The sequence below is a fragment of the Podarcis bocagei genome, assembly GCF_964188305.1.
Source record: "Podarcis bocagei genome assembly, chromosome: 13".
In the NCBI taxonomy this organism is placed as follows: Eukaryota; Metazoa; Chordata; class Lepidosauria; order Squamata; family Lacertidae; genus Podarcis; species Podarcis bocagei.
The window spans coordinates 15,085,640-15,108,660 of NC_138138.1; the positions used below are offsets into that span (position 1 = coordinate 15,085,640).

At 47.5% G+C, this 23,021-nt stretch overlaps 2 protein-coding genes across 2 annotated transcripts in view; both read left to right on the plus strand.

Annotated features, from left to right (window-relative positions):
• ITGA2B (integrin subunit alpha 2b) overlaps positions 1–6,267 on the plus strand; it is a 48,877-nt gene extending 42,610 nt beyond the window's left edge. Inside the window, 3 exon segments of the mRNA XM_081166153.1 lie at positions 2,379–2,483; positions 4,788–4,910; positions 5,620–6,267. Of these exon segments, the coding sequence (XP_081022279.1) occupies positions 2,379–2,483; positions 4,788–4,910; positions 5,620–5,679 (288 nt within the window). The 3' untranslated portion in view covers positions 5,680–6,267.
• A 3,568-nt stretch (positions 6,268–9,835) lies between these two features.
• The window catches only part of FAM171A2 (family with sequence similarity 171 member A2), a 41,722-nt gene continuing 28,536 nt past the window's right edge, over positions 9,836–23,021 (plus strand). Inside the window, 1 exon segment of the mRNA XM_081166218.1 lies at positions 9,836–10,191. Coding sequence (XP_081022344.1) covers positions 10,077–10,191 — 115 coding nt within the window. The 5' untranslated portion in view covers positions 9,836–10,076.

The window sequence follows — 23,021 nt, forward strand, 5'->3', positions numbered from 1 at the left end:
TATATCAGGATCAGTATCAGTATCAGTATCAGTACAGTGGTGCCTCGCAAGACGAAATTAATCCGTTCCGCGAGTCTCTTCGTCTAGCGGTTTTTTCATCTTGCGAAGCAACCCTATTAGCGGCTTAGCGGATTAGCGCTATTAGCGGTTTAGCGGCTATTAAAGGCTTAGCAGTTATTAAAGGCTTAGCAGCTTAGCGGCTAAAAGGCTATTAGCGGCTTAGCGGCTTAGAAAAAGGGGGGAAAGGGGGGGAAATCGCAAGACTCGCAAGACTTTTTTGTCTTGCGAAGCGCATCGAAAAACGGAAAACCCTTTCGTCTAGCGGATTTTTCGTCTTGCAAGGCATTCGTCTTGCGGGGCACCACTGTATTTGTATCTGTATCTGTATCTGTATCTGTATCTGTATCAGTGCACAACTTCCTGTAATCCAGACAAGATGAAGGGTAGCATACATTTTTACAAGATCACAATTATGATGAAGAAGTGGCAAACATTTATTTGTTATTTATTTGTTTATATGGCACCATCCATATGAATGGTGCTTGCTTGCTTGATTTATTTAATTTCTATACAGCTTTATATTTTTAATAAAAACCTCAAAGTGGTTTACAACATATTAAATCAATAAATCAATAAAACATTAGCCAAGTGATGTTCCTCCGCCCTCTTGAGGAGCTTCTTCAGTGGGGCTGGTGAGTGTGGGGCTTGCCCCCTAGGCCAGGTGGAAAGGGCCTTGCAGGGAGCTGCCCTCAAACGCGTCACAGCTGGGCGATGTTCCTCCAGCCTCAATAACCCCTTGCCCCGAGGAACTTCTAATCTAACATTCTTCACAGAGGAAACAAGAGATGAAGGGGAAGGGGAGCCAAGGATACACAGGGAACGATGATGTGATTGTTTCAGTGATTCAGTGGACGCTTGGGTTGCGAACGTGATCCGTGCGGGATCACGTTCGCAACCCGCAGCGTTCGCAACCTGCAGCGGCGCGTCTGCGCATGTGAGGGTTGCGATTCGGCATTTCAGCGCATGCGCAAAGCGTGATTTAGCGCTTCAGCACATGCACGACCACCAAAACCCAGAAGTAACCCGTTCCAGTACTTCCAAGTTTCGGCGGTCCGTAACCCGAAAAAACGCAACTTGAAGCGTCTGTAACCCGAGGTATGACTGTAAAGTACTTAGGCTGAGTTACAGCAGGGCATGGTAACTGGAGAGAGAGGAGCCAAAGATTTTGTGACCAAAGGTGGATCTGGAGGAGGTATTTGAAGAAAGTAAGAGAGGTAGTCTGTGGCAACATTCACTCTGTACGTTTAAAGCACTATGATACCGCTTTAAACAGTCACGGCTTCCCCCAAAGAATTATGGGAGCTGTAGTTGTCAGTTTGCATTTCTTAGTACAGAAAGTATTGATCTGATGTGTAGAGATCTTTCCTGTTCTGCTTAGTTCAGGAGGGTTCTGGAAGGTTTCTTTCTATGTGAAAGAAACAGGCAGAAGGTTTCTGATGTTTGGGTTATTCCTTCAGAGAAGCTGAGTACAGCTGGTTTAAATTGGTTCTGTTATCTTTCTGTCCAGGTCCTGCTGACTATAATAGTCAGGCCAGAAGGAGCCGGGGTTTCACTTACTTTATCTTTCTAGCTCTTTGTTCTGGTGTGTTGTTCTGTTCTGGATGCTATAGTGTTGAGGTTTAGTCTTATTATAAGTTCTTGTTAGTTTAAGATAAGTCTGCTGCAACTGGATCTTTTATGGACAGTGCCAATCCTGAATGTATTGGATTTGTGTCCAATATGCTCATTTTCCTTTAGTAGCAGTAAAGCTCTGCTGGATGAAATATTAATTGCCTCTGGTCTATTTTTGGGAACTCTGCAACGTGTTTAAGTTTTTCCTTCACATGCAGCACGTCAGTAGTTTGTGCCCCCCCCCCCCGTGCTATAATTTCCAGAGTTCTCTATGGAGAGGGATTGACTGTTAAATCACTCTGGGAACTCTACCTTTGTGAGTGGAATAGGGATCTCCTTACAACTCTCAGCACCCTTAACAAACTAGGATTATATAAGGGAAACCATGGTTATTTAAAGTGGTATCATAGCAGTTTATATGTAGCATGTGAATGTGGCCTGGGTGTCATGGTTGAGCAAGGAAAGAAGTCTAGAATAAACCCCTTCATCTAGCAAGCATAGTCTGAGTCCAGGTTCTTATTTCTAAGAGTTGCAGACCTCTAAACACCACCACCACCACCACCCAACCCGGAAGCCAGCGCCATTTGGGGGCGCTATGTTTTGGCCTCGCACAGGGCACCGTATTTCAAAAGGTCACCAAAGCTCGCCCCTGATGGCAGGTCCATAATAAGGGCTCAGGTAATCCATGATGGTCTCTTCTACCACAGCACCCCATGAAGGAGCAACTCCTCATCCGGTCTCAGGCCCGATTCAACACTTCAGGGATGCCCTACCGCATTCAGCCGGATGTTCTGCCAAGCGGATCCTCTCTGGTACGTCAGTGAATCGGTGCAGCCGAAACTCAGCTTTGCAGAAGAACGTCAGGCCTGCAGGATCAGGGCCAATGGTCCCTCTGGACCGGCATCCCGTTCTCAAGCAGGACCTGAGCACAATAGCACTTTCCCCTTTTGTGGTTTTCTGTGGCTCAAGAATAGGTTACGGTAAAGGGACCCCTGACCATTAGGTCCAGTCATGGCCGACTCTGGGGTTGCGGCGCTCATCTCGCTTTACTGGCCGAGGGAGCCGGCGTACAGCTTCCGGGTCATGTGGCCAGCATGACTAAGCCGCTTCTGGCGAACCAGAGCAGCGCACGGAAACGCCGTTTACCTTCCTGCCGGAGTGGTACCTATTTATCTACTTGCACTTTGATGTGCTTTTGAACTGCTAGGTTGGCAGGAGAGGGACCGAGCAACGGGAGCTCACCCCGTCGTGGGGATTCGAACCGCCGGCATTCTGATCGGCAAGTCCTAGGCTCTGTGGTTTAACCCACAGTGCCGCCCGCGTCCCTTCACTGGATCTTACCTGCATCTAAAATGGGCTCAAAATGCTATAATAATAATAATAATAATAATAATAATAATAATAATAATAATAATAATAATAATAATTTATTATTTATACCCCGCCCATCTGGCTGGGTTTCCCCGCCCACTCTGGGCGGCTTCCAAAAGAATATTAAAATACTATGATACATCAAACATTAAAAGCTTCCCTAAACAGGGCTGCCTTCAGATGTTTTCTAAAAGTTTGGTAGTTGTTGTTCTCTCTGACATCTGGTGGGAGGGCGTTCCACAGGGAGGGCGCCACTACCAAGAAGGCCCTCTGCCTGGTTCCCTGTAACTTGGCTTCTCGCAGGGAGGGAACTGCCAGAAGGCCCTCGGTGCTGGACCTCAGTGTCCGGGTAGAACGATGGAGGTGGAGACGCTCCTTCAGGTATACTGGACCGAGGCCGTTTAGGGCTTTAAAGGTCAGCACCAACACTTTGAATTGTGCTCGGAAACGTACTGGGAGCCAATGTAGGTCTTTCAAGACCGGTGTTACATGGTCTCGGCGGCCGTTCCCAGTCACCAGTCTGGCTGCTGCATTCTGGATTAGTTGTAGTTTCCGGGTCACCTTCAAAGGTAGCCCCAGGTAGAGCGCATTGCAGTAGTCCAAGCGGGAGATAACCAGAGCATGCACCACTCTGGCGAGGCAGTCCGCGGGCAGATAGGGTCTCAGCCTACGTACCAGATGGAGCTGGTACACAGCTGCCCTGGACACGGATTTAACCTGTGCCTCCATGGACAGCTGTGAGTCCAAAATGACTCCCAGGCTGCGCACCTCGTCCTTCAGGGGCACAGTTACCCCATTCAGGACCAGGGAATCCCCCACACCTGCCCGCCTCCTGTCCCCCAGAAACAGTACTTCTGTCTTGTCAGGATTCAATCTCAATCTGTTTGCCGCCATCCATCCTCCAACCGCCTCCAGACACTCACACAGGACTGTCACCGCCTTCACTGGTTCTGATTTGAAAGAAAGGTAGAGCTGGGTATCATCTGCATACTGATGAACACCCAGCCCAAACCCCCTGATGATCTCTCCCAGCGGCTGCATGTAGATGTTGAAAAGCATGGGGGAGAGGACAGAACCCTGAGGCACCCCACAAGTGAGAGCCCAGGGGTCTGAACACTCATCCCCCACCACCACTTTCTGAACACAGCCCAGGAGGAAGGAGCGGAACCACCGTATAACAGTGCCCCCAGCTCCCAGCCCCTCAAGACGGTCCAGAAGGATGTTATGGTCGATGGTATCAAACGCCGCTGAGAGATCCAGCAGAACTAGGAAACAGCTCTCACCTTTGTCCCTAGCCCACCGGAGATCATCAACCAGTGCGACCAAGGCAGTTTCCGTCCCGTGATGAGGCCTGAATCCCGATTGGAAGGGATCCAAATGGTCCGCTTCTTCCAGGCGTGCCTGGAGTTGTTCAGCAACCACTCGCTCAATCACCTTGCCCAAGAATGGAAGATTTGAGACTAGTTAAATTCTAGTTAAATTGCTAGTTAAATTCACAAAGTACCCAGTTCCAAACTTTAAGGCTGAAGCCTGAATGGCAGTTAAATAACTGGTGTTTGCCAACCCTACAAGAATCACCTGAATCTGCCCAAGGTAGAGGAGCTCATCCATTTTGTTATCTGCGTTGGGGATAAAAGACTTACTTGGGCATGAAAACCCCTCCATTATTTCAGTTGCATCAGGGAGACGAGGGTTCAGCTCACATTGGCTTTCTCTTTCCTATCCTTCCCCCCTGCCCCACCCAGACTAAGACTCTGGTGGAGTGGGTGGACCCGGCTGCCGAGAGGGATATTCCTGTGTGGTGGATCATAGCAGCTATAGTGGTCGGACTTTTCCTCCTTGCAATCTTCATTATTGTTCTTTGGAAGGTAAGCAAAACCTCGGAGCAGGCAATTCTGGGCCTAGACGCAAAGTGGACCAACCACATGGGGTGCCAATATTCCAGTGGTTTTGGCTTTAGCTGGGGCTTAACAAAAATAGGAGCACCACCGGTCCCTGCAGAAAATGAGGCTTCATGGGAGGTCGGATGTCGCAGTAACTAACATGCCTCATTGGGGAGGCAGTGGTATATAGAATCATAGAATTATAAACTGGAAGCGACTTCCAAGTGTCTAGTCCAACCCCCTGCAATGCGGGAATCTCAACTAAAACTTCCATGAGAGTTAACAACAACAACAACAACAACAACAACAACTTTTATTTATACCCTGCCGTCCCCAGCCAAGACCGGGCTCAGGACGGCTAACACCAGGTATAAAAACAATTGATTAAAATATGACTTAAAAACAATATTAAAGTACAACATTAAAATGCAGCCTCATTTTAGAAACTCAAATCAAAAACTTTTGGGGGATGAAAACGTCAAATCTTCACCAAGGCCAACTATCCAGACTGGTCCTACGTGGGCCGGAAAAAAGCCAGGGAAGTCCCCAAATAGGAGTTGTTGTTGTTGTTGTTTTGATCAGATCAGCCAACCCCAGCATACTTCTGAGTGCCTTATGTGTTTATTTTGAGAACAGCAGCCCAATCAAGGCTTTCACCAGTTCAAAGAAGCCTATTTCTTCTTTTTTTTAATAGACGGGCTTTTTCAAGAGGAAGCGACCACCCACAGAGGAAGAGGAACAATTGTCCCAATGACAATTGTCCCAATGACATCTGGGAAGGAGCAGTAGTGGGTGATCCTCACACAAACACACGCCCACCAATGTGATCTCATTTCTGCCTGGATCCATCCCTCCCTGTTCCAAAGGAGATGTCAGCTAGACCCTTTTTCTGAGGACCCCCCCCCTCTTCTTTGCTCCGCAACTTAATACCCTTCCTCAACTATACTTCTGCACACATCCCATTCTCTTGCTAAATAGATGCCTGCAGTTGGCAGTATCTACATTCATGGTTAGCGCCACAGAAGAGTGATTCCTTCACCCTTAAAAACAAGGTCCTGACTGGAAGACACGGGCCATCCATTAAATTAAAAACAAAGCAAAAGCTCACTAATTCTTAAGTGGAAAAAATAGGGCTTGGAGAAACAAGTAGGGAGGAAAAAACCCCAGCACTCTTTTTAAAAGTGCAGAATTAATTCCATTAATATACATTTGTTTAGTTGTTTTTAGTTGTGTCCGACTCTTCGTGACCCCATGGACCAGAGCACGCCAGGCACTCCTGTCTTCCACTGCCTCCCGCAGTTTGGTCAAACTCATGCTGGTAGCTTTGAGAACACTGTCCAACCATCTTGTCCTCTCATGAGGTGGCCAAAGTATTGGAGCCTCAGCTTCACGATCTGTCCTTCCAGTGAGCACTCAGGGCTGATTTCCTTCGGAATGGATAGGTTTGATCTTCTTGTACATAAAACATGCCAAATACCTGATGCATCATGAAAGCAATCAGAAGAAGGATGCCATTGCCACCTATACTCTGTTCAAAATTTCGTACTGTAAATTATATTTGCGCTTGTCCATGCCATTCATCATGTGCCACATTTCCTTGTCATTCTACAAGAGGCTGGTCCATTCAGGCGCTTCAGAGTTATTATTTAGGAGTGAATCTTAACAGGCATGTGAACTCTCCTAGAGATGATCTGTAGACTCCATATGATCAAGGAGCAGTGCCCATTTCTGATCAGCTCCCCAGTTGTGACCATTTCCTCCAAGATGCAAAGATGATCTTGGAATTGTCCCTCTTGCACTAGCAACGTTGCCTTTCATCTCCTCTTTGTGGCTTCAAACAAGTCCAAATTTTCAGCAGGAGAGGAGAACCATTTTGGGCTGATTCCCAAAGTTGGGGAGCTGGAGGGGCAAAAAAGGCTGCGGGTGATTCTATTGCTCCATGCAGCGCCACACCCTGGGATCTGCTGAGCTCATACGGAGGCTAATGAAGGCATGGGACATAATACATTGAGTGTAAAATGCATTTTGCTGTTTAATAAACGAAATATACCATTTAATTCTTGGGGTTTTATTTTACCATGTTTTTCTACCAGCTTTGTATTTCAATTACTGTAACATGGGAGCTATAATTGTCTCACCAGTAGTTGGAAACCCATTAGTATTGTGCAGGATCCATTTTAAAGGATTCATTTATTTATTTCAAACACTTGTATACCACCCTTCATCCAATAGATTCCAGAGCGGTGAACAAAGTGTGTGTGTGTGTGTGTGTGTGTGTGTGTGTGTGTGTGTGTGTGTGTGTGTGTGAACAACTTTATGGTGTTTACTGGCACCTTTTGTTGTTGTTTAGTCGTTTAGTCGTGTCTGACTCTTCGTGACCCCATGGACCAGAGCACGCCAGGCACTCCTGTCTTCCACTGCCTCCCGCAGTTTGGTCAAACTCATGCTGGTAGCTTTGAGAACACTGTCCAACCATCTCGTCCTCTGTCGTCCCCTTCTCCTTGTGCCCTCCATCTTTCCCAACATCAGGGTCTTTTCCAGGGAGTCTTCTCTTCTCATGAGGTGGCCAAAATATTGGAACCTCGGCTTCACGATCTGTCCTTCCAGTGAGCACTCAGGGCTGATTTCCTTAAGAATGGATGCGTTTGATCTTCTTGCAGTCCATGGGACTCTCAAGAGTCTCCTTTAGCACCATAATTCAAAAGCATCAATTCTTCGGCGATCAGCCTTCTTTATGCTCCAGCTCTCTCTTCCATACATCACTACTGGGAAAACCATGGCTTTAACTATACGGACCTTTGTTGGCACCTTACCCCCCTATATATAAAAAAGCACTGCATTTATACATACACAACCAAAGAACCAAAAAAATTAACAACGTTATGAAGCAGCAGCTAAAACCAAATGCATGAGCAATGAAGGCAATCACATCACCTGCCTGTTGTTCTTCATTGTTAGAAGAGAGAGAAGAAACCCCCCATAGTTTCAGTGCAGAAGCCAAATTGTCTGCTAGCTTCGGATGTACAGTAAATTGAACAACAAATCAGTCTGGGCCCTTCAAGATTTCTGAGTCTCCTGCTTGTTACTTCCTGACAACCCCTATATATTTTGGGAGTGGGGGAAGCTGCTAATCTGGGATTAAGCCTTTCTTTATTTGTTGTGCCAATTAGTTGATTAAAGCTTGAAGCCTTTGTTTGAATGGGCAAGATGCAAATGAACATTGACCTGTTGTTGTTGTTGTCGTTGTTGTTAATTCTGGGAGAGATGGCATTCTGAGGTGTGGGGAGGCATATAGAACATTTCTTGCCCTTTAATGCATGTAGCAGGCAGACCAGGTGTACTGGGATTTGTTAATATTTGAGTAGGACATATGAAAGCAAAACGATATGACTTCTGCTCATAAAACAAATTAAAACACAGAAACAGCTTTGAGCCATCAAAGAATTGTAATTTTGAGGTTTTTTCCCCTGGTCATGCATGTTCAATACGTTGGCTCCACATACCCCAATATCTGAAAAGGGGGTGGGGGGCTGTGGACTCTCCTTCCTTGGAGGGTTTTCAGCAGAGGTTGGATGGAAATCTGTCATGGATGCTGTAGCTGAGATTCCTGCATTGCAGGGGGTTGGACTAGATGACCCTTGGGGTCCCTTCCAATTCTACGATTCTATAATAATGTACACATTGGCATCTTAAAGGTAAAGGGACCCCTGACCATTAGGTCCAGTCGTGGCCGACTCTGGGGTCGTGGCGCTCATCTCTCTTTATTGGCTGAGGGAGCCGGCGTACAGCTTCCGGGTCATGTGGCCAGCATGACTAAGCCATTTCTGGTGAACCAGAGCAGCGCACGGAAATGCCGTTTACCTTCCCGCCGGAGCGGTACCTATTTATCTGCTTGCACTTCGTGGTTTCGAACTGCTAGGTTGGCAGGAGCAGGGACCAAGCAATGGGAGCTCACCCCGTCGCGGGGATTTGAATTGCCGACCTTCTGTTCAGCAAGTCCTAGGCTCTGTGGTTTAACCACCAGCACCACCCGCGTCCCTTATTGGCATCTTATTGTTGTTTAGTTGTTTAGTCGTGTCCGACTCTTCGTGACCCCATGGACCAGAGCACGCCAGGCACTCCTGTCTTCCACTGCCTCCCGCAGTTTGGTCAAACTCATGCTGGTAGCTTCGAGAACACTGTCCAACCATCTTGTCCTCTGTTGTCCCCTTCTCCTTGTGCCTTCCATCTTTCCCAACATCAGGGTCTTTTCCAGGGAGTCTTCTCTTCTCATGAGGTGGCCAAAGTATTGGAGCCTCAGCTTCAGGATCTGTCCTTCCAGTGAGCACTCAGGGCTGATTTCCTTAAGAATGGAGAGGTTTGATCTTCTTGCAGTCCATGGGACTCTCAAGAGTCTCCTCCGGCACCATAATTCAAAAGCATCAATTTTAGAAAGCTGCTAAGTCCCGCTACCCACCAATCCTCCGCATTTGAAGACGCCTTGAACACCCAGAAAATAGCCTTGGAGAAGAAACAGAAGAGGGGAAGCCAATCCACAGATAGGCGCCTCTTGAGCCCTGCGGAGAGGGCGAGGCTTACTTGGAACAATCTTCACGTTCTGCACATGCTCAGAGGCACAGTGCACCCCCTCCCTTCCCCTGAACTTTTTTATCCCCCCCCCCTTGCCCAGGACTATTCCCTGGCATTGGACACAGTTTCTGGGTGAGGTAAGCTAAAGGCGGAGCAGTGGCGTAGCGTGGGGGGTGCAGGGGGGGCCGGCTGCACCGGGCGCAACATCTGGGGGTTAGGGTTAGGGGGCGCAAATCCACGGGTTAGGGGGCGCAAATCCACGGGTTAGGGGGCGCAAATTACTTGCCTTGCCCCGGGTGCTGACAACCCACGCTACGCCACTGAGGCGGAGCACCCGAGAAGAAGGAGGCGGAGGAAGAAGAGGAGACCGAGGGGGCGGCGGTGGTGCTGGCTTGTTCCAGCAGGTGGAGCAGTCGCAGCTTCTCCCCGCCGGGCAGGAGGGGGCTGCCGGGGACGAGGAGACACAATCGCCGCCGCCGCCGCGTAACCGGATCCCGCACAGCCCAGTGCGCCCGACTTGCCGCCCAGGCTCCTTCGGGCGCGCCATGGCCGGGTAGCGGGGAGCCGGTGGGGGCGGCCACAATGCTGCGGGCGCCGGCCCTGGCGATGCGCTTCGCCCTCCTGCTGCCGCTGCTGGTCGGCCCCGGCTGGCCGGCTCGCGGCAAGGCGCAGCCCGGGGAGCCTCCCAGCCCGCAGGGTGAGTGGGCGCGCGGGGGGCGCCTGAGAGGAAGGAAAAGGCTGCGGGGGTCTTGCATGCAGAAGGCGGGTAGGGGCGGGGCGGGGGGTGGGGGTGAATCGAGGGAGCCCCCCTCCTGCGGTGGGAACCGGGGATCTGGCTGGGTGGGTGGGGCAGTTTGGGGTGGGGGGGGCTATTGCTCCGTGCCATTTATGCGGGTGCGAGAGCTGTTGGCACGCGGTGGCGCATTTCCAGAAAAAGTGGGGGGTGGGTGGGTGGGAAAGGGAGTCACATCTTTAGCTGGATTTCAACCCCCCCTCCAATTTTTGTGTATTGTGTGTGTATGTGGCTGCTTCTCCCGCCTCCGCCTTTCTGGATCAGGAGATGGTCGGGGGTGGGTTTGGGTGGGTTTCCCCTCGGCTCTGGTCTGCTGGTTCCCCAAAAGGAGATGGGCGAGACCTTGCAGGACGGCGGCGTAAGCGATGCGCCGTGGGGCAGCGGGAATTGGGGAGGGGGGTACGCGGTGGGTGGGTCCGCGTCGATTCCTTCCACTCGATCACGCACAGAACCCCCCCCCCTAAATATTGCTCCCCTCTCTCGATATTGGGCTCCGGGATGGGACCCCCCAAGGCTCCATCCCTCCTTTTCATAGACAGTGAAGAGGTGGGGGGAAGGAGGGTTTTGGGGGTGGGGGCGCGCGGGGGGGGGCGCAGGGTTTTTGTCTATTCTTACGCCCGTTCCCAGCGCCCTTGAGCTCCCTCCACCTTCCATCTGCCAGCCCCCTGCTCGCACCATCTCTTTCTCCTCCCATCCCTTTGGCTGGCCATCTCCTTACATGGCAATCTGTTTATTTCAGGGTCTTTTCTTCTACTGCTGCCCACCCTGAACCTTTTGTCTGCCTCTCTGCGGTCCCCATCCTTGAGCCACCGTCTCTCTCCCCCCCCCTCTGTGTTTCTCCCCCTCTGCTTCTGTCTGTATACCATCTGACTAGAATATTGCCTCTCTCGGTCCACACCCATTTCTCCCTCTGCACATCCTTTTTGACCTCTGTCGGATGTACCTGTTGTCTGCCTGCCTTGCATTCTGCTTGTTGATCTCGTGCATTTCATAAAGACACACACCTCTCTGCTCCTACACGCATGCACAGTCGCTTGTGAGCTGCCCTGTGGTGTGTGTGTGACCTGCCTGCCTTGCGCGGCATTGTGTCTGAAACAGCCAGAAATCTCCCCATTTGTGGTGTTTGATCTGTGGCGGCTCTTTCACACATGACGTGTGTGGACAGGGCCTATCAGAGGTGCATAATTCATCCTCTAACACAATCCGTCTACCAGTTCCTTATGCAGTGCCCTTTTCTGTTTATCGGTTTCACTCTGCCCCCACCCCTTAGATGTATTTTCCCAAGTGCCACCATGCGACTTAATTCCCCATCCCCACCCCCGGCTTGGCGCCATACCTTCCCTTAGGGCATCCTGGCTGGGAACATGGCGTTTGCCTTGGAGACCTTGATTCTGAGCTGTTGCTGCGACGGAGCGCTGTACCGTTGGGGGGCACCTCCCTCCTGGACCCTGGAGAAGGGCTGGGTGGGGGTGAGGGGGAAGGAAGGGTGCACAGGGACCTCTCCCCATCTGTGGCTTGAGGGGTAGCCAAGTGGATCCCACACTCCACGCTCTTCTTGTTTAGTGTCTTGGGTCCATATGGCAGCGTGGAGACAGAGGGCCTGTTTGTTCTGGATGATGGAGCTGGAGAATTGGGTGGTGCGAGCATATTAGCAATTTAATATTCATGTTGTGCTTTAATTGTTGTGACCAGCTCCGGGACCTTAGGGTGAAGGATGGGTAATATAAATTGTAATGCGTAATAATAATGATAGTCCTTCTTTCCCAGTTTGCGTGTGTGTGTGTGTGTGTGTTGGGTGGTGGTAAAGAGAAATGGGAACCCCTCCCTGTGCACTGTGCTGAGATATCTGCCTCTTCAGCTTTATTCCGTTATAGACCTAATAGACTCTGACGTTTCCAGAAAACTGCTTGTCTTCCCTGGAACTGTCATTGCATATTGGGGGGGGGGGGGAAGGACTCCACCCTTTCACCTGCTGCTTGCCCCATGCACCAATTAACATGTCAGCAGCATCTCTGGCAAGTTTGACCAATGAGCTCTGCCTCCTCAAACCTGAACTCGAATCACATCATGCCTCTTTGTGTGTGTGGAGCACAGGGAAGAAGGTATCTGGGCGAGATGCTGTGGCCCAGCCCTGTTTATAAAGGAAATGCTCACCTGTGCATACACATGCTAATGTTCTTGATTTGGTGACTTTGCCAGTCCTTTGCTTTCACCTCTTTTGTTTCGCCCCACTCCGCACACACAAAAAAAGACCAATGGGCAGAGTTCTGTGCTCCTTTTGCATTTGGCAAGTTCCTGCTAACATTTTTAGTTTAGTTTTTAATATGTGTGATGCTTTTCCAAAAGCAGTTGTGCTCAAAGCAAGTGGCAATTCACAAATGGCAATGATTCAGCAACAACAATCCCTTTTTGTATTTATGAGTGTTTATTAAATTACAGCTTTTCACATAATTATTGCCAGTCCCAGTTTTAAAGTTTTTCCCTTGCATTTGACTAATTCCCTTTATATCTATCTATATCTACCATATATCTATCATCATATTTTAATCATTCTGGCTTTTGCATAAATTTCTCATTAAAAATTTAGGCTGTTTTACTTTCTGACACAGCTTCTTACTTTTAGGCTAAACTGTGTTGCTGCTTTTTAAAATGAATATGTCCGTTTGGCACATGCCAGCCTAACTTCCATGCCTTTGAGCCTACAGTTCTACCTACCTGCTAACAAAATCACTCCTGGCAGCCAGTTTCTTTTCTCTGATATCTTCCAGACAAGTTTTTTAGACCCAGCACCTCTTTTATCATAAACAAACTGATTCTGCTTCATTTTTTTTTAAATTTACTGTGTGGTACTCAACTAAGTCCAACTTAGAGTAGACCCATTGATATTGATAAACCTAAGTTAGTCATGTCTGTTTACTTCAGGGGTCAACTCCTGAATTTTTGTTGGAAGCCGCCCAAAGCGGCTGAGGTAACCCAGTCAGATGGGCGGGGTATAAGAAACAAATTATTATTATTATTATTATCATCATCATCAGTTTTCCCCCACTAAGGAGCCCAGAGCCAGGCGATCCTGACTGATCTCCCTATTCAGGCAGTGTCTGGACTCAGACACGCTTAACTTCATCAGGCGGCTTCAAACCAAACTCTAGTTTCACCATCACTTTTTAAAATCATCTTTCCTTTGGTTTCCAATAAACGGAAAACTGATTTTTCTCTCCTATGCCAAAATTTTGAACTCTGGAACAGAAAGAGCCTCAAAACACCCTGAATTCTACCGGTATTTCTAGAGACCTTTTTGCCTCTTGGTTTCCACTAGCAGACTCTGTATTCTTATTATTGAAGAGTGTTTTATACTACTTGCTATTGTCAGACAGTTTGGTAATGAAAGAGATATGGGTGAAGATCAGTGTCACCCAACAAGGCAGAGTTGTCCAGTCACTATACTCTTGAGTACCTTTTCCTGGAAAGGGTATACAGTGGTACCTCGGGTTAAGAACTTAATTCATTCTGGAGGTCCGTTCTTAACCTGAAACTGTTCTTAACCTGAGGTACCACTTTAGGTAATGGGGCCTCCCACCGCCACCGCACGATTTCTATTCTCATCCTGAAGCAAAGTTCTTAACCCGAGGTATTATTTCTGGGTTAGCGGAGTCTGTAACCTGAAGCGTCTGTAACCTGAGGTGCCACTGTATTGTTGACTGGTATTAGATTGGTGAGTTGGCACAATCCTCCAGGTGCAGCATGGGTATTTTTTCAGGAGTGCCCACACAACTGTCTCCATATGTGGAGTGGAGAATGCTTCCTCCCATTTATAAGCCTTCGAGAGGAGTAACGAGATTTTACTGGGCTACAACTCTCATAATTCTTCACCGTTGGCCATGATGGTACAAGCCATTGTCCAATAACATCTGAAAGACCCTTGCTCTCGAACCTAGCTGGTCAACCTGCCACTGCTTTTGTTGTTGTTTAGTCGTGTCCGACTCTTCGTGACCCCATGGCACTCCTGTCTTCCACTGCCACTGCTGGTAGCTTCAAGAACATTATCCAACCATCTCATCCTCTGTCATCCCCTTCTCCTTGTGCCCTCCATCTTTACCAATATCAAGGTCTTTTCCAGGGAGTCTTCTCTTCTCATGAGGTGGCCCAAAGTATTGGAGCCTCAGCTTCACAATCTGTCCTTCCAGTGAGCACTCAGGGCTGATTTCCTTCAGAATGGATAGGTTTGATTTTCTTGCAGTCCATGGGACTCTCAAGAGTCTCCTCCAGCACCATAATTCAAAAGCATCACTGCCACTGCTAGATACCCTAAACCACGATGGGCAAAGGCTGAAAACAGACAGGGTAGACTGAAGTTTGTCAACATCCCCAAGACTGAAATTCACCCAGTGATTCCTCATCAGACAGTGTTCTGGGTGCATTGAGAGACTGCGAAAGCTGCAAAGTACAGTGGTACCTCAGGTTAAGTACTTAATTTGTTCCGGAGGTCCGTTCTTAACCTGAAACTGTTCTTAACCTGATGTACCACTTTAGCTAATGGGGCCTCCCGCTGTTGCTGCGTGATTTCTGTTCTCATCCTGAAGCAAAGTTCTTAACCCGAGGTACTATTTCTGGGTTAGCGGAATCTGTAACCTGAAGCGTATGTAACCTGAAGCGTCTGTGACCCGAGGTGCCACTGTAGTTGTAGAGGCAAGCAATGCTATCCTCAAAAGCAAATTGAAAACTACGAACCTATGAAGATTCCTTGACATCATCCTGCTAGCTTTGATGTGAGCTTGTGCTTGTCCTTTCAAGGCTTGTGCTGCAGATCCCAAGTTGCAGAGGTGATGAGGACTTGCCAGGAGCTCGGTTTTGTTTTGCAGTTTTCTAAATTTCTATAGGACGCCTGTAGTGAAGACATAACCATTTGGAGCGTTTCGGATGGAATGGAGCACAAGAAGAGGAAATGGCTGCAGAGGTTGAAAAGAAGTAGGGACATGGATTAAGTTTAAGTAGAATAGGTAGAGACCAAATGAAATTATGTGAACATCCTCCTTCCTCCCCACCCCACCCCAAAAAATTATCCATGTCTGGAGAAGCCTGCCATGGATGCTGATCCAATTTTGAGGGAAGTAGTCATGGCTAGGGGAAGAAAACCTAGCAGAGGGTCCCTGATCCTTCAGCCAGATAAAGCCAACCAGGAACTGGATAGGAAACTTTGGTCTGTGCTGTATCCGGATTCTTGACCGGCAAGCAAATTTGGCAGGATTTCCTCTGGCGGATGAGGCAGCTGGGATGGGGAAACAGGGTATGTGATGGTCATAGGATGCTTGCTGCCCCATTGCCTGGAGTGTAGCTGTGCTCATTTCTGAAAATCTCCAATTTTTGTGTGGAATAACCGCCCGGTCTTCTCCATCTCCAAAGAGGGTATCTCACAACTGAAAAAGCTGGAGGCAGGAGAATTGTGCCTGGATCCTCTCAGGGTGCCACACAACCAAAAGCAGATTAAAAGGACACATTTTGAAGGCCCCACAGCTGTGTTGACTGTGTGAGCTTGCCTGGTTTTGGCAGAACTGTTGAGTGGGGTTTCTCCGTGGGCTAATTTGTGGGTCACAAATTGTGCAGGCCTGCTCCAGACCTCTCTTTTGCTTCTGCTGTGGTGAATGGGGAGCGGCTTTGTGGACGTAGCTTTTGTGTGGTCCGGCCAAGAAGACCCCCGGCCAAGCACAGATCAGGCCTGATGGACAGTGCCAAGTTTTGAACCTGCAGGACAGCAGCTGCTGCTGCTGCAGTGCTAGTGTGTTAATGCAACGCTTGGCTGTTTCTCCTCTCGCAGCCTGTCTTGGCTCTTTTGCACCCCACTCTCTTCCTTGAAGGTGTGTGGGAACGTCAGCGTCCCCCAACCCTTCGCTGGATTTGGCTTCCCTACAGCCTGTCCTGGAAAAAGACATCAGGCCAGCGTTGGCCAACAATATTTTGCTTATAGTTGTGGAAAAATGGGACATCTGGAAAGCATCTGGATCCAACAGCATTCCTCAGCTGCAAAAATCCAACTGCTGCATAGTTTGGGGTGGGGATGCTCCTGGATTCAATAATACTCTTTTTTACCTCAGGGACTATTGCAGCCTGCGATGTATTACGTATTTGTCCTAGACGCAAATAATTTGTGGAAACTGCAAGCTCATTTGATGGCGATTACTTCCTCCCTAGGAACTTTGACGATAGCTGTCTTGAGAGAGTGATGAGTGCTGTCTCGGCCTCTCACACCAAACTCTCTATTATTACTAAGAATCCCAGGCTGGGGGCTGGGAATGCGCTGCGACATTTTGTTGTTGGTCCCTGCTTGTTAGCGTCATTCCCGCTACAGTGGTACCTCGGGTTAAGAACTTAATTCGTTCCGGAGGTCCGTTCTTAACCTGAAGCACCACTTTAGCTAATGGGGCCTCCCGCTGCCGCACAATTTCTTTTCTCATCCTGAAGCAAAATTCTTAACCCGAGGTAATATTTCTGGGTTAGCCGAGTCTGTAACCTGAAGTGTCTGTAACCTGTAGCCCGAGGTACCACGGTATTAGCAAAAGCCCAAGGGGTTGGAAGCCACCCAAAAGTATGGGAAGGGGTTTATATCCTCTGCGGTCTCTCTCGGCACACAGAAGTATTCAGCGTTGTAAATTAAAAGAAAAAGAACTTTTAAAATTAAAAAATGCAGTAACAACAAAATCCTGACAAGGCCACAGAATTCTGGTTGCAGCTGAGGAAGGGGCGGATGGGGGTTGAGATCTAAATAAATCAGGTCAGGCAGAGGCAGATTGTGTGAGTTCATCAGATAAAGTAGGCAGTGGTGGAAAAATAGAATATTGCCCACCCCGCACCCCAAAAAATGCTAGAGTAAAGAAGGAATTGACTTGCTCAAGTCCCTGACAGCTTGTCGTAAGTATGGAGCAGGGTGGGGTGGGGGAATAAGGTTAGCGAGTTACCTTCTGTGAGGTTTAAAAAACCCCTTCCCATCTATGCTATACAGGGATGTTTCAGGACAAAGGAAAGACAAAGTACAGTTTTCTCTCCTTTTTAATGCTCCAGGAGTCCTGCCTGCTATAGCAGTGCAAGAAGTTCAGGTGTGCTTTGGCTGGTACCACTACAGTGGTACCTCGGGTTACAGACACTTCAGGTTACAGACGCTTCAGGTTACAGACTCCGCTAACCCAGAAATAGTACCTCGGGTTAAGAACTTTGCTTCAGGATGAGAACAGAAATCGTGCAGCGGTGGCGGCAGCGGGAGGCCCCATTATCTAAAGTGGTACCTCAGGTTAAGAACAGTTCCAGGTTAAGAACGGACCTCCGGAACGAATTAAGTACGTAACCAGAGGTACCACTGTATATAGCTCAGGAGGGGAAGATTGGAGTAATTGTGTGTGTGTTTGGGGGCAAGGTGCCCTTTATCCCCTCCCCGCTCTTTAAAGTCTCCACTTCCTTGATCGGAGCTCTCAGGTGGTTGCACCATTTTGTTGCAGCAGGTCCCATTTCTTCCCTCTTACTCCCTGGCCTGTTCTGTAGGAACATTTCTCCAACTGCTACATAACAACAAAGTCGTGTACAGCACAGCAAAGGGATATTTAGGAACAAACTGGGGGACGCGACAAAACGTTGCCACATATATCCCCAGTCTCAGTGAACTTGTACAGCCAGACTGGAAAAGGAGCTTTGTTCTGCTTTGAGGGAATGTCCGCCATTTCAAAAGCCCTCAAGGAAGCCCTGGAACAGCAAAACAAGGTTTTGTTTCCAGGTTGGCTGGGCCCCAGAGCAGAAGATTCATTGTTGGGGGCTAAAGAGACACAGCAAGATTTTTGTTGCATGTCCCTGCTTGTCGTTCTTAATCGTTCTGATCTATAGAGCACTTTGAGTTTGCAAAGTTGCTTGAAGTCTCTCTCCCCCCCCCCGTTTATTTTCACCCCATCCTCCTTGAAGTGGGTCAGTTTTATTCACACACACACACACACACACACACACACACACTTTTGTTAATTTTTTAACATATCAGTTCGAACAGTCATACAACATAACTTCTCATCTTATACAATATTTTTAGACTTCCGTCAACACTTCTGATGATTTTATGTTCTTTATCACTTATTATGCATTTCTTAATTTCATATTACCTTTAATTATCCTTAACTAATAATTCGCCTCATTATCTTTCTTGCAATATTTCAAATAATTCACCTTACAAAACTTCTTGCAAACCTACTAGCGTAATCTGTTCATCACAATTGCTTTTCAAATATTTCGTAAATTTACTCCAGCCTTCTGAGAATCTCTGGTCCCGCAGGTTTCGAATCCTTCCTGTTAATTTATCTAATTCTGCATAGTCCATCAGTTTCATCCTCCATTCTTCTTTCATTGGTAGTTCTTCTTGCTTGAAGTGGGTCTGTTTCCATGCTTCTTTGGGAGCTGCTAAGCTAGTGTATGATCATAGTATATGAAAATGCCCAAACTGTCATCATAAACAGAGAACAGTGATGTAAGTGCCTGAGGTAATGGGAGTATAGAGCCAGCAGCCTTTTCATTCCTGTTGGTCCTCCACTATCTGGAGTGACTCCCATCTAAACTTTTTTTTTCTTCCCAGCCTTTGAAACCATGGTTGGTAGCTAAATGCTCTCATCAAGAATCCCTCCTTTCTTAATCCCACACATGTATGCAGATAGTGGGGAATTGTGTCTTGTGTATTTAGTGGGGATGGACAGTGGCACTCTGCACATCCTTAGAGGCAACCTAGCAACATATATGGCGTACCAGCTCTGGCGTTCAAAATAGGCCCGAGAGCTCCACCTTGGCTCAGATTATGTCCTCATTGTATGGCCTTGGGAAAGTCCAGAGAACATTTTCTCTTTCCGGTCTTGTTTGGCCACAGGAATAAACAAAAGCTCCACTCTCTTGGCAAAGCGTTGGCTTCCGTAACAAAAGGATTGTTGGATTCAGACCGGAGTAGAACTCTTGACATGCAAGTTGCATACATACTATACCAGGGGTCAGCAAACCTTTTTAGCAGGGGGCCGGTCCACTGTCCCTCAGACCTTGTGGGGGGCCGGACTATATTTTGAAAGAAATAAAAATGGACGAATTCCTATGCCCCACAAATAACCCAGAGATGTGTTTTTTAAAAAAGCACACATTCTACTCATGTAAAAACACCAGGCAGGCCCCACAAATAACCCAGAGATGCATTTTAAATAAAAGGACACATTCTATTCATGTGAAAACACACTGATTCCTGGACTGTCCGCGGGCCGGATTTAGAAGACAATTGGGCCAGATCTGGCCCCCCAGGCCTTAGTTTGCCTACCCATGTGCTATACCTTTAAAGCACACTCAAAATACACCCCCCAAAAAAAAGAATTATGTGAGCTGTAGTTTATTGATGATTGCTAGGAATTGTAGGTCTCTGAGGGGTAAACCATTGTTAGCCAGACTCCAGGCGTGTTTTGCAACTGGCACAGTTCCAATTGCGACCGCACAGAGATCTCTGGATCTGGCGACCGGGGAAAACAAAATGTCACTTAGGGAAGAATCTGAAATACTTTTCTTAAAGCTTGAATTCGTTTTGTTTTGGATTGTGTGATGTTTTAATGTGCCGTCAACTGCTTTGAGCTTTCTTCTTTAAAATATAAAATGGTATAGAAATGAGATGATGATGATGGTGATGATAATCCACTGCAAAAAGGCATCTAGACATTTCCATTGTGGTGACCATCATATCTAGGTTTAAGGTGCCATTTGGCAATTAGATTATATATCCGAGCTGCAAACACAGGCATAAACTACAGTGCCCAGAATTCTTTGAGGGAAAGAATGTGCATTGAATGTGCTTTAATAGTATTGCATGCAGCCTAAAACTATAGCAATGTCTTCCAGAGGTGACTTTCTCTTCATCATTATCAGTCTATTGAAGCATCATAAGGTGTAATAACACACTGAACTAGCAACCAATATGGGCTTAGGGTCTGAGGAAAGCTATTTGTCTCTGTGGGCCTGGAACACAGTGCAGACCGTGTGGGGCAGAAGGTTAGGAGAAGCAGGTGTAGGATTGTGCGAATCGGAGAGAAAATCGATGCCCTGCCGGGAGGGAAAAAGCACAGGAGAGGTTGGCAGCTTGGCAATAATGGACAGGCAATGTGTCAGGAGGTGACCTGAATTTGGGTGGCTGCGTGACGCAGTGCTGCCCGTTTGAGACAGGAGACAATTTATAGACTTTAAAGAGAGTTGAAAGTGGGGTCACTGCTCTTGCTGCGCTTGGCTCCGCCTTCTTTGGCTTCGAATAAACACAGTGGCGTAGCGTGGGTTGTCAGCACCCGGGGCAAGGCAAGTAATTTGTGCCCCCTAACCCGTGGATTTGCGCCCCCTAAACCGTGGATTTGCGCCCCCTAATCTTAACCCCCAGATGTTGCGCCCGGTGCGGCTGGCCCCCCCTGCACCCCCCACGCTACGCCACTGAATAAACAATATTTTTCGGAGTTTAAAATTACACAGAAACCTTCAAGACTTGATTGGCCAGAGGCGACAAGGAAAGAGAAGAAATGCTTCTACACTCCGGGAAGCAAAACCTCCCTCAAACCTCTTCGGACTCTTTTTGAAACAGTGGAAGACCATGGTTCAGACGCAGAGTACATGGTTTGCATGCAAAAAGGTCTAGGTTCAATCGCTGAGCATCTCCAGGTCAAAATGGGATTGTCCCCTGTCTGAAATCCTGGAGGGCTGCTGCAATGCTGAAAACAGTACTGTGGTGGATGGACTATTGACAGCATTAAGGCATATATAAAACCAGATTCCTGTGTTCCATGGGCTTGTCCGCACTGGAGTTTAATGCAGATTTGAAGCTGACTGGTCTTCCTTTGTGGCATCCACACATCTTCATCCAAATGGTAGCCGCTTCCCTCCCTCCCACTAAATTTAGATTGTCCCAATCCACTGATAATCCAATAAAGGAAGAAAATCCAATATAAAATCACACGTTACCTGGCTGCAGACACACTGAAGCGCATTCTCTGTGTTGTTTTTGTTTTTAACGTGTGGTAACATTTCGCTGCGTGCTGTACAATTGCAATCTCTCCTGACTTCCATTTTGTTTCCATCAGTCCCTTTTAGCCTGCCTTTTCCCACCCGTTGTTTCTGAAGGACCATTCGTGTTATTTTTAAAATCACTACTATTGTTTTATTTATTTCATAAAATTTATACACCTCTTAATGGTTAACCCCCCCCCAAAAAAAAATTTCAAAGTGGTTTGCAAAAAGATACAGCCATAAAACTGGGCGTGGGGAATTACAAAACACAAGACGTTAAAATACTAAACAGACTAAAATTCACACCATCTTTTCTAAGCATCTTTTCTAAGCATCTGTACCGAAAATAATACACTGAAGGCACCTGCTTGATATCAATAGGGCGGGAGCTGTAAATTGTAGGTGCTGCCACACTTAAACAATTGGGTTCCTACAAATGCGGAATGCGTATTATGTGACACCCTTTAGTAGTATCAATTCTGCCAATCAAAGCGGTCAAGTTGGGCACATGTGGGGTAAGGTGATCTCGGAAATACACTGGTCAAAAGCTGCCAAGGGCTTTAAATGTCAACCATAACACCTTGAACCTGGCCCAGTAGCAAATTGGCAACCAGTACAGCTCTCTGAGCACAGGTATTATACGCTGACAAGGCCTCACTCCTGTCAGCAGTTGTGTTACACACTAACCGCAGCTTCTGGGTCAAGTGTGAGGGAAGCCCCACATAGAGCACATTGCAATAATTCAGTCTTGAATTAACCAATGTATGAACTACTTTGGCAAGGCTTTCCTGGTCCAGGAATGGCCACAGTTGTTGAACCAGTTGTGGTTGTTACTTTAGTGTGTTTTTTAAAAAAAGAAACGCATGTGCACACAGGTAAACAAAGGCCCATAATAGACCTCAGGTTTCTGGACAAATATATCCCATGAAGCACTTTCTCGGTGTGGTTGGGAAATTTCAAGGTAGATATTGGAGGCATTAAACTGAAAGTGCTCATGTGTGGATGAAGGTGCACAACACACACACAGAAGATGCAGCAACCCGTTAGCAACATAATGTGGATATAACCTAGTCTCTCATCTTCAGTATGCAGGATTCTGCATGCACGGACCAGGGCTGGTCCCCTGTGCTTAATTTCTAGTGAGAGAGATCCAGGAACTCAAACCTGCCTGGAAGCCATACCTGAAAGCTCTGCCATAAACAAACAAACCCTCATATGAGAGTGAAGAAGTAGAAGTCTTGATAGGCCTTTTTATTGGTCAGAGAAACAATTCTGTGCATGCTCAGAGACATTATTATTTTGTATGATACATGCCCAGCCCTGTCATTAATTTTGCGCATGTCCAGAGGAAAAAACCATTTCTGTCTGCCTTAGTTGTAGCAGTGGTTTGTGAGTTACGCATATTCCAGTGCCCAACCACCCCAGCATTGAAAATAGATTCTATCTAGGACTATAGGAAGGGTTTTTGTTTAATTTAAGAGGACAGCGGGGAGAGGTTTTGACTCCCAAATGTTCTTTTTTATTCATGTATCTATATGCATTCACTTATTTAGAAAGCCTTGAGGTGTCAGTATTGTGCATTGTAAAGAGAGAACCTTTTCGCTCGTCTATGTGCAATAAAAGCACGGCGAGGGAGCATGGTGGAATTGCGTCCTTTTGCCACCATCAGCGCTACCCTGGTTTGGAGCACAACAAGATGGTTAAAA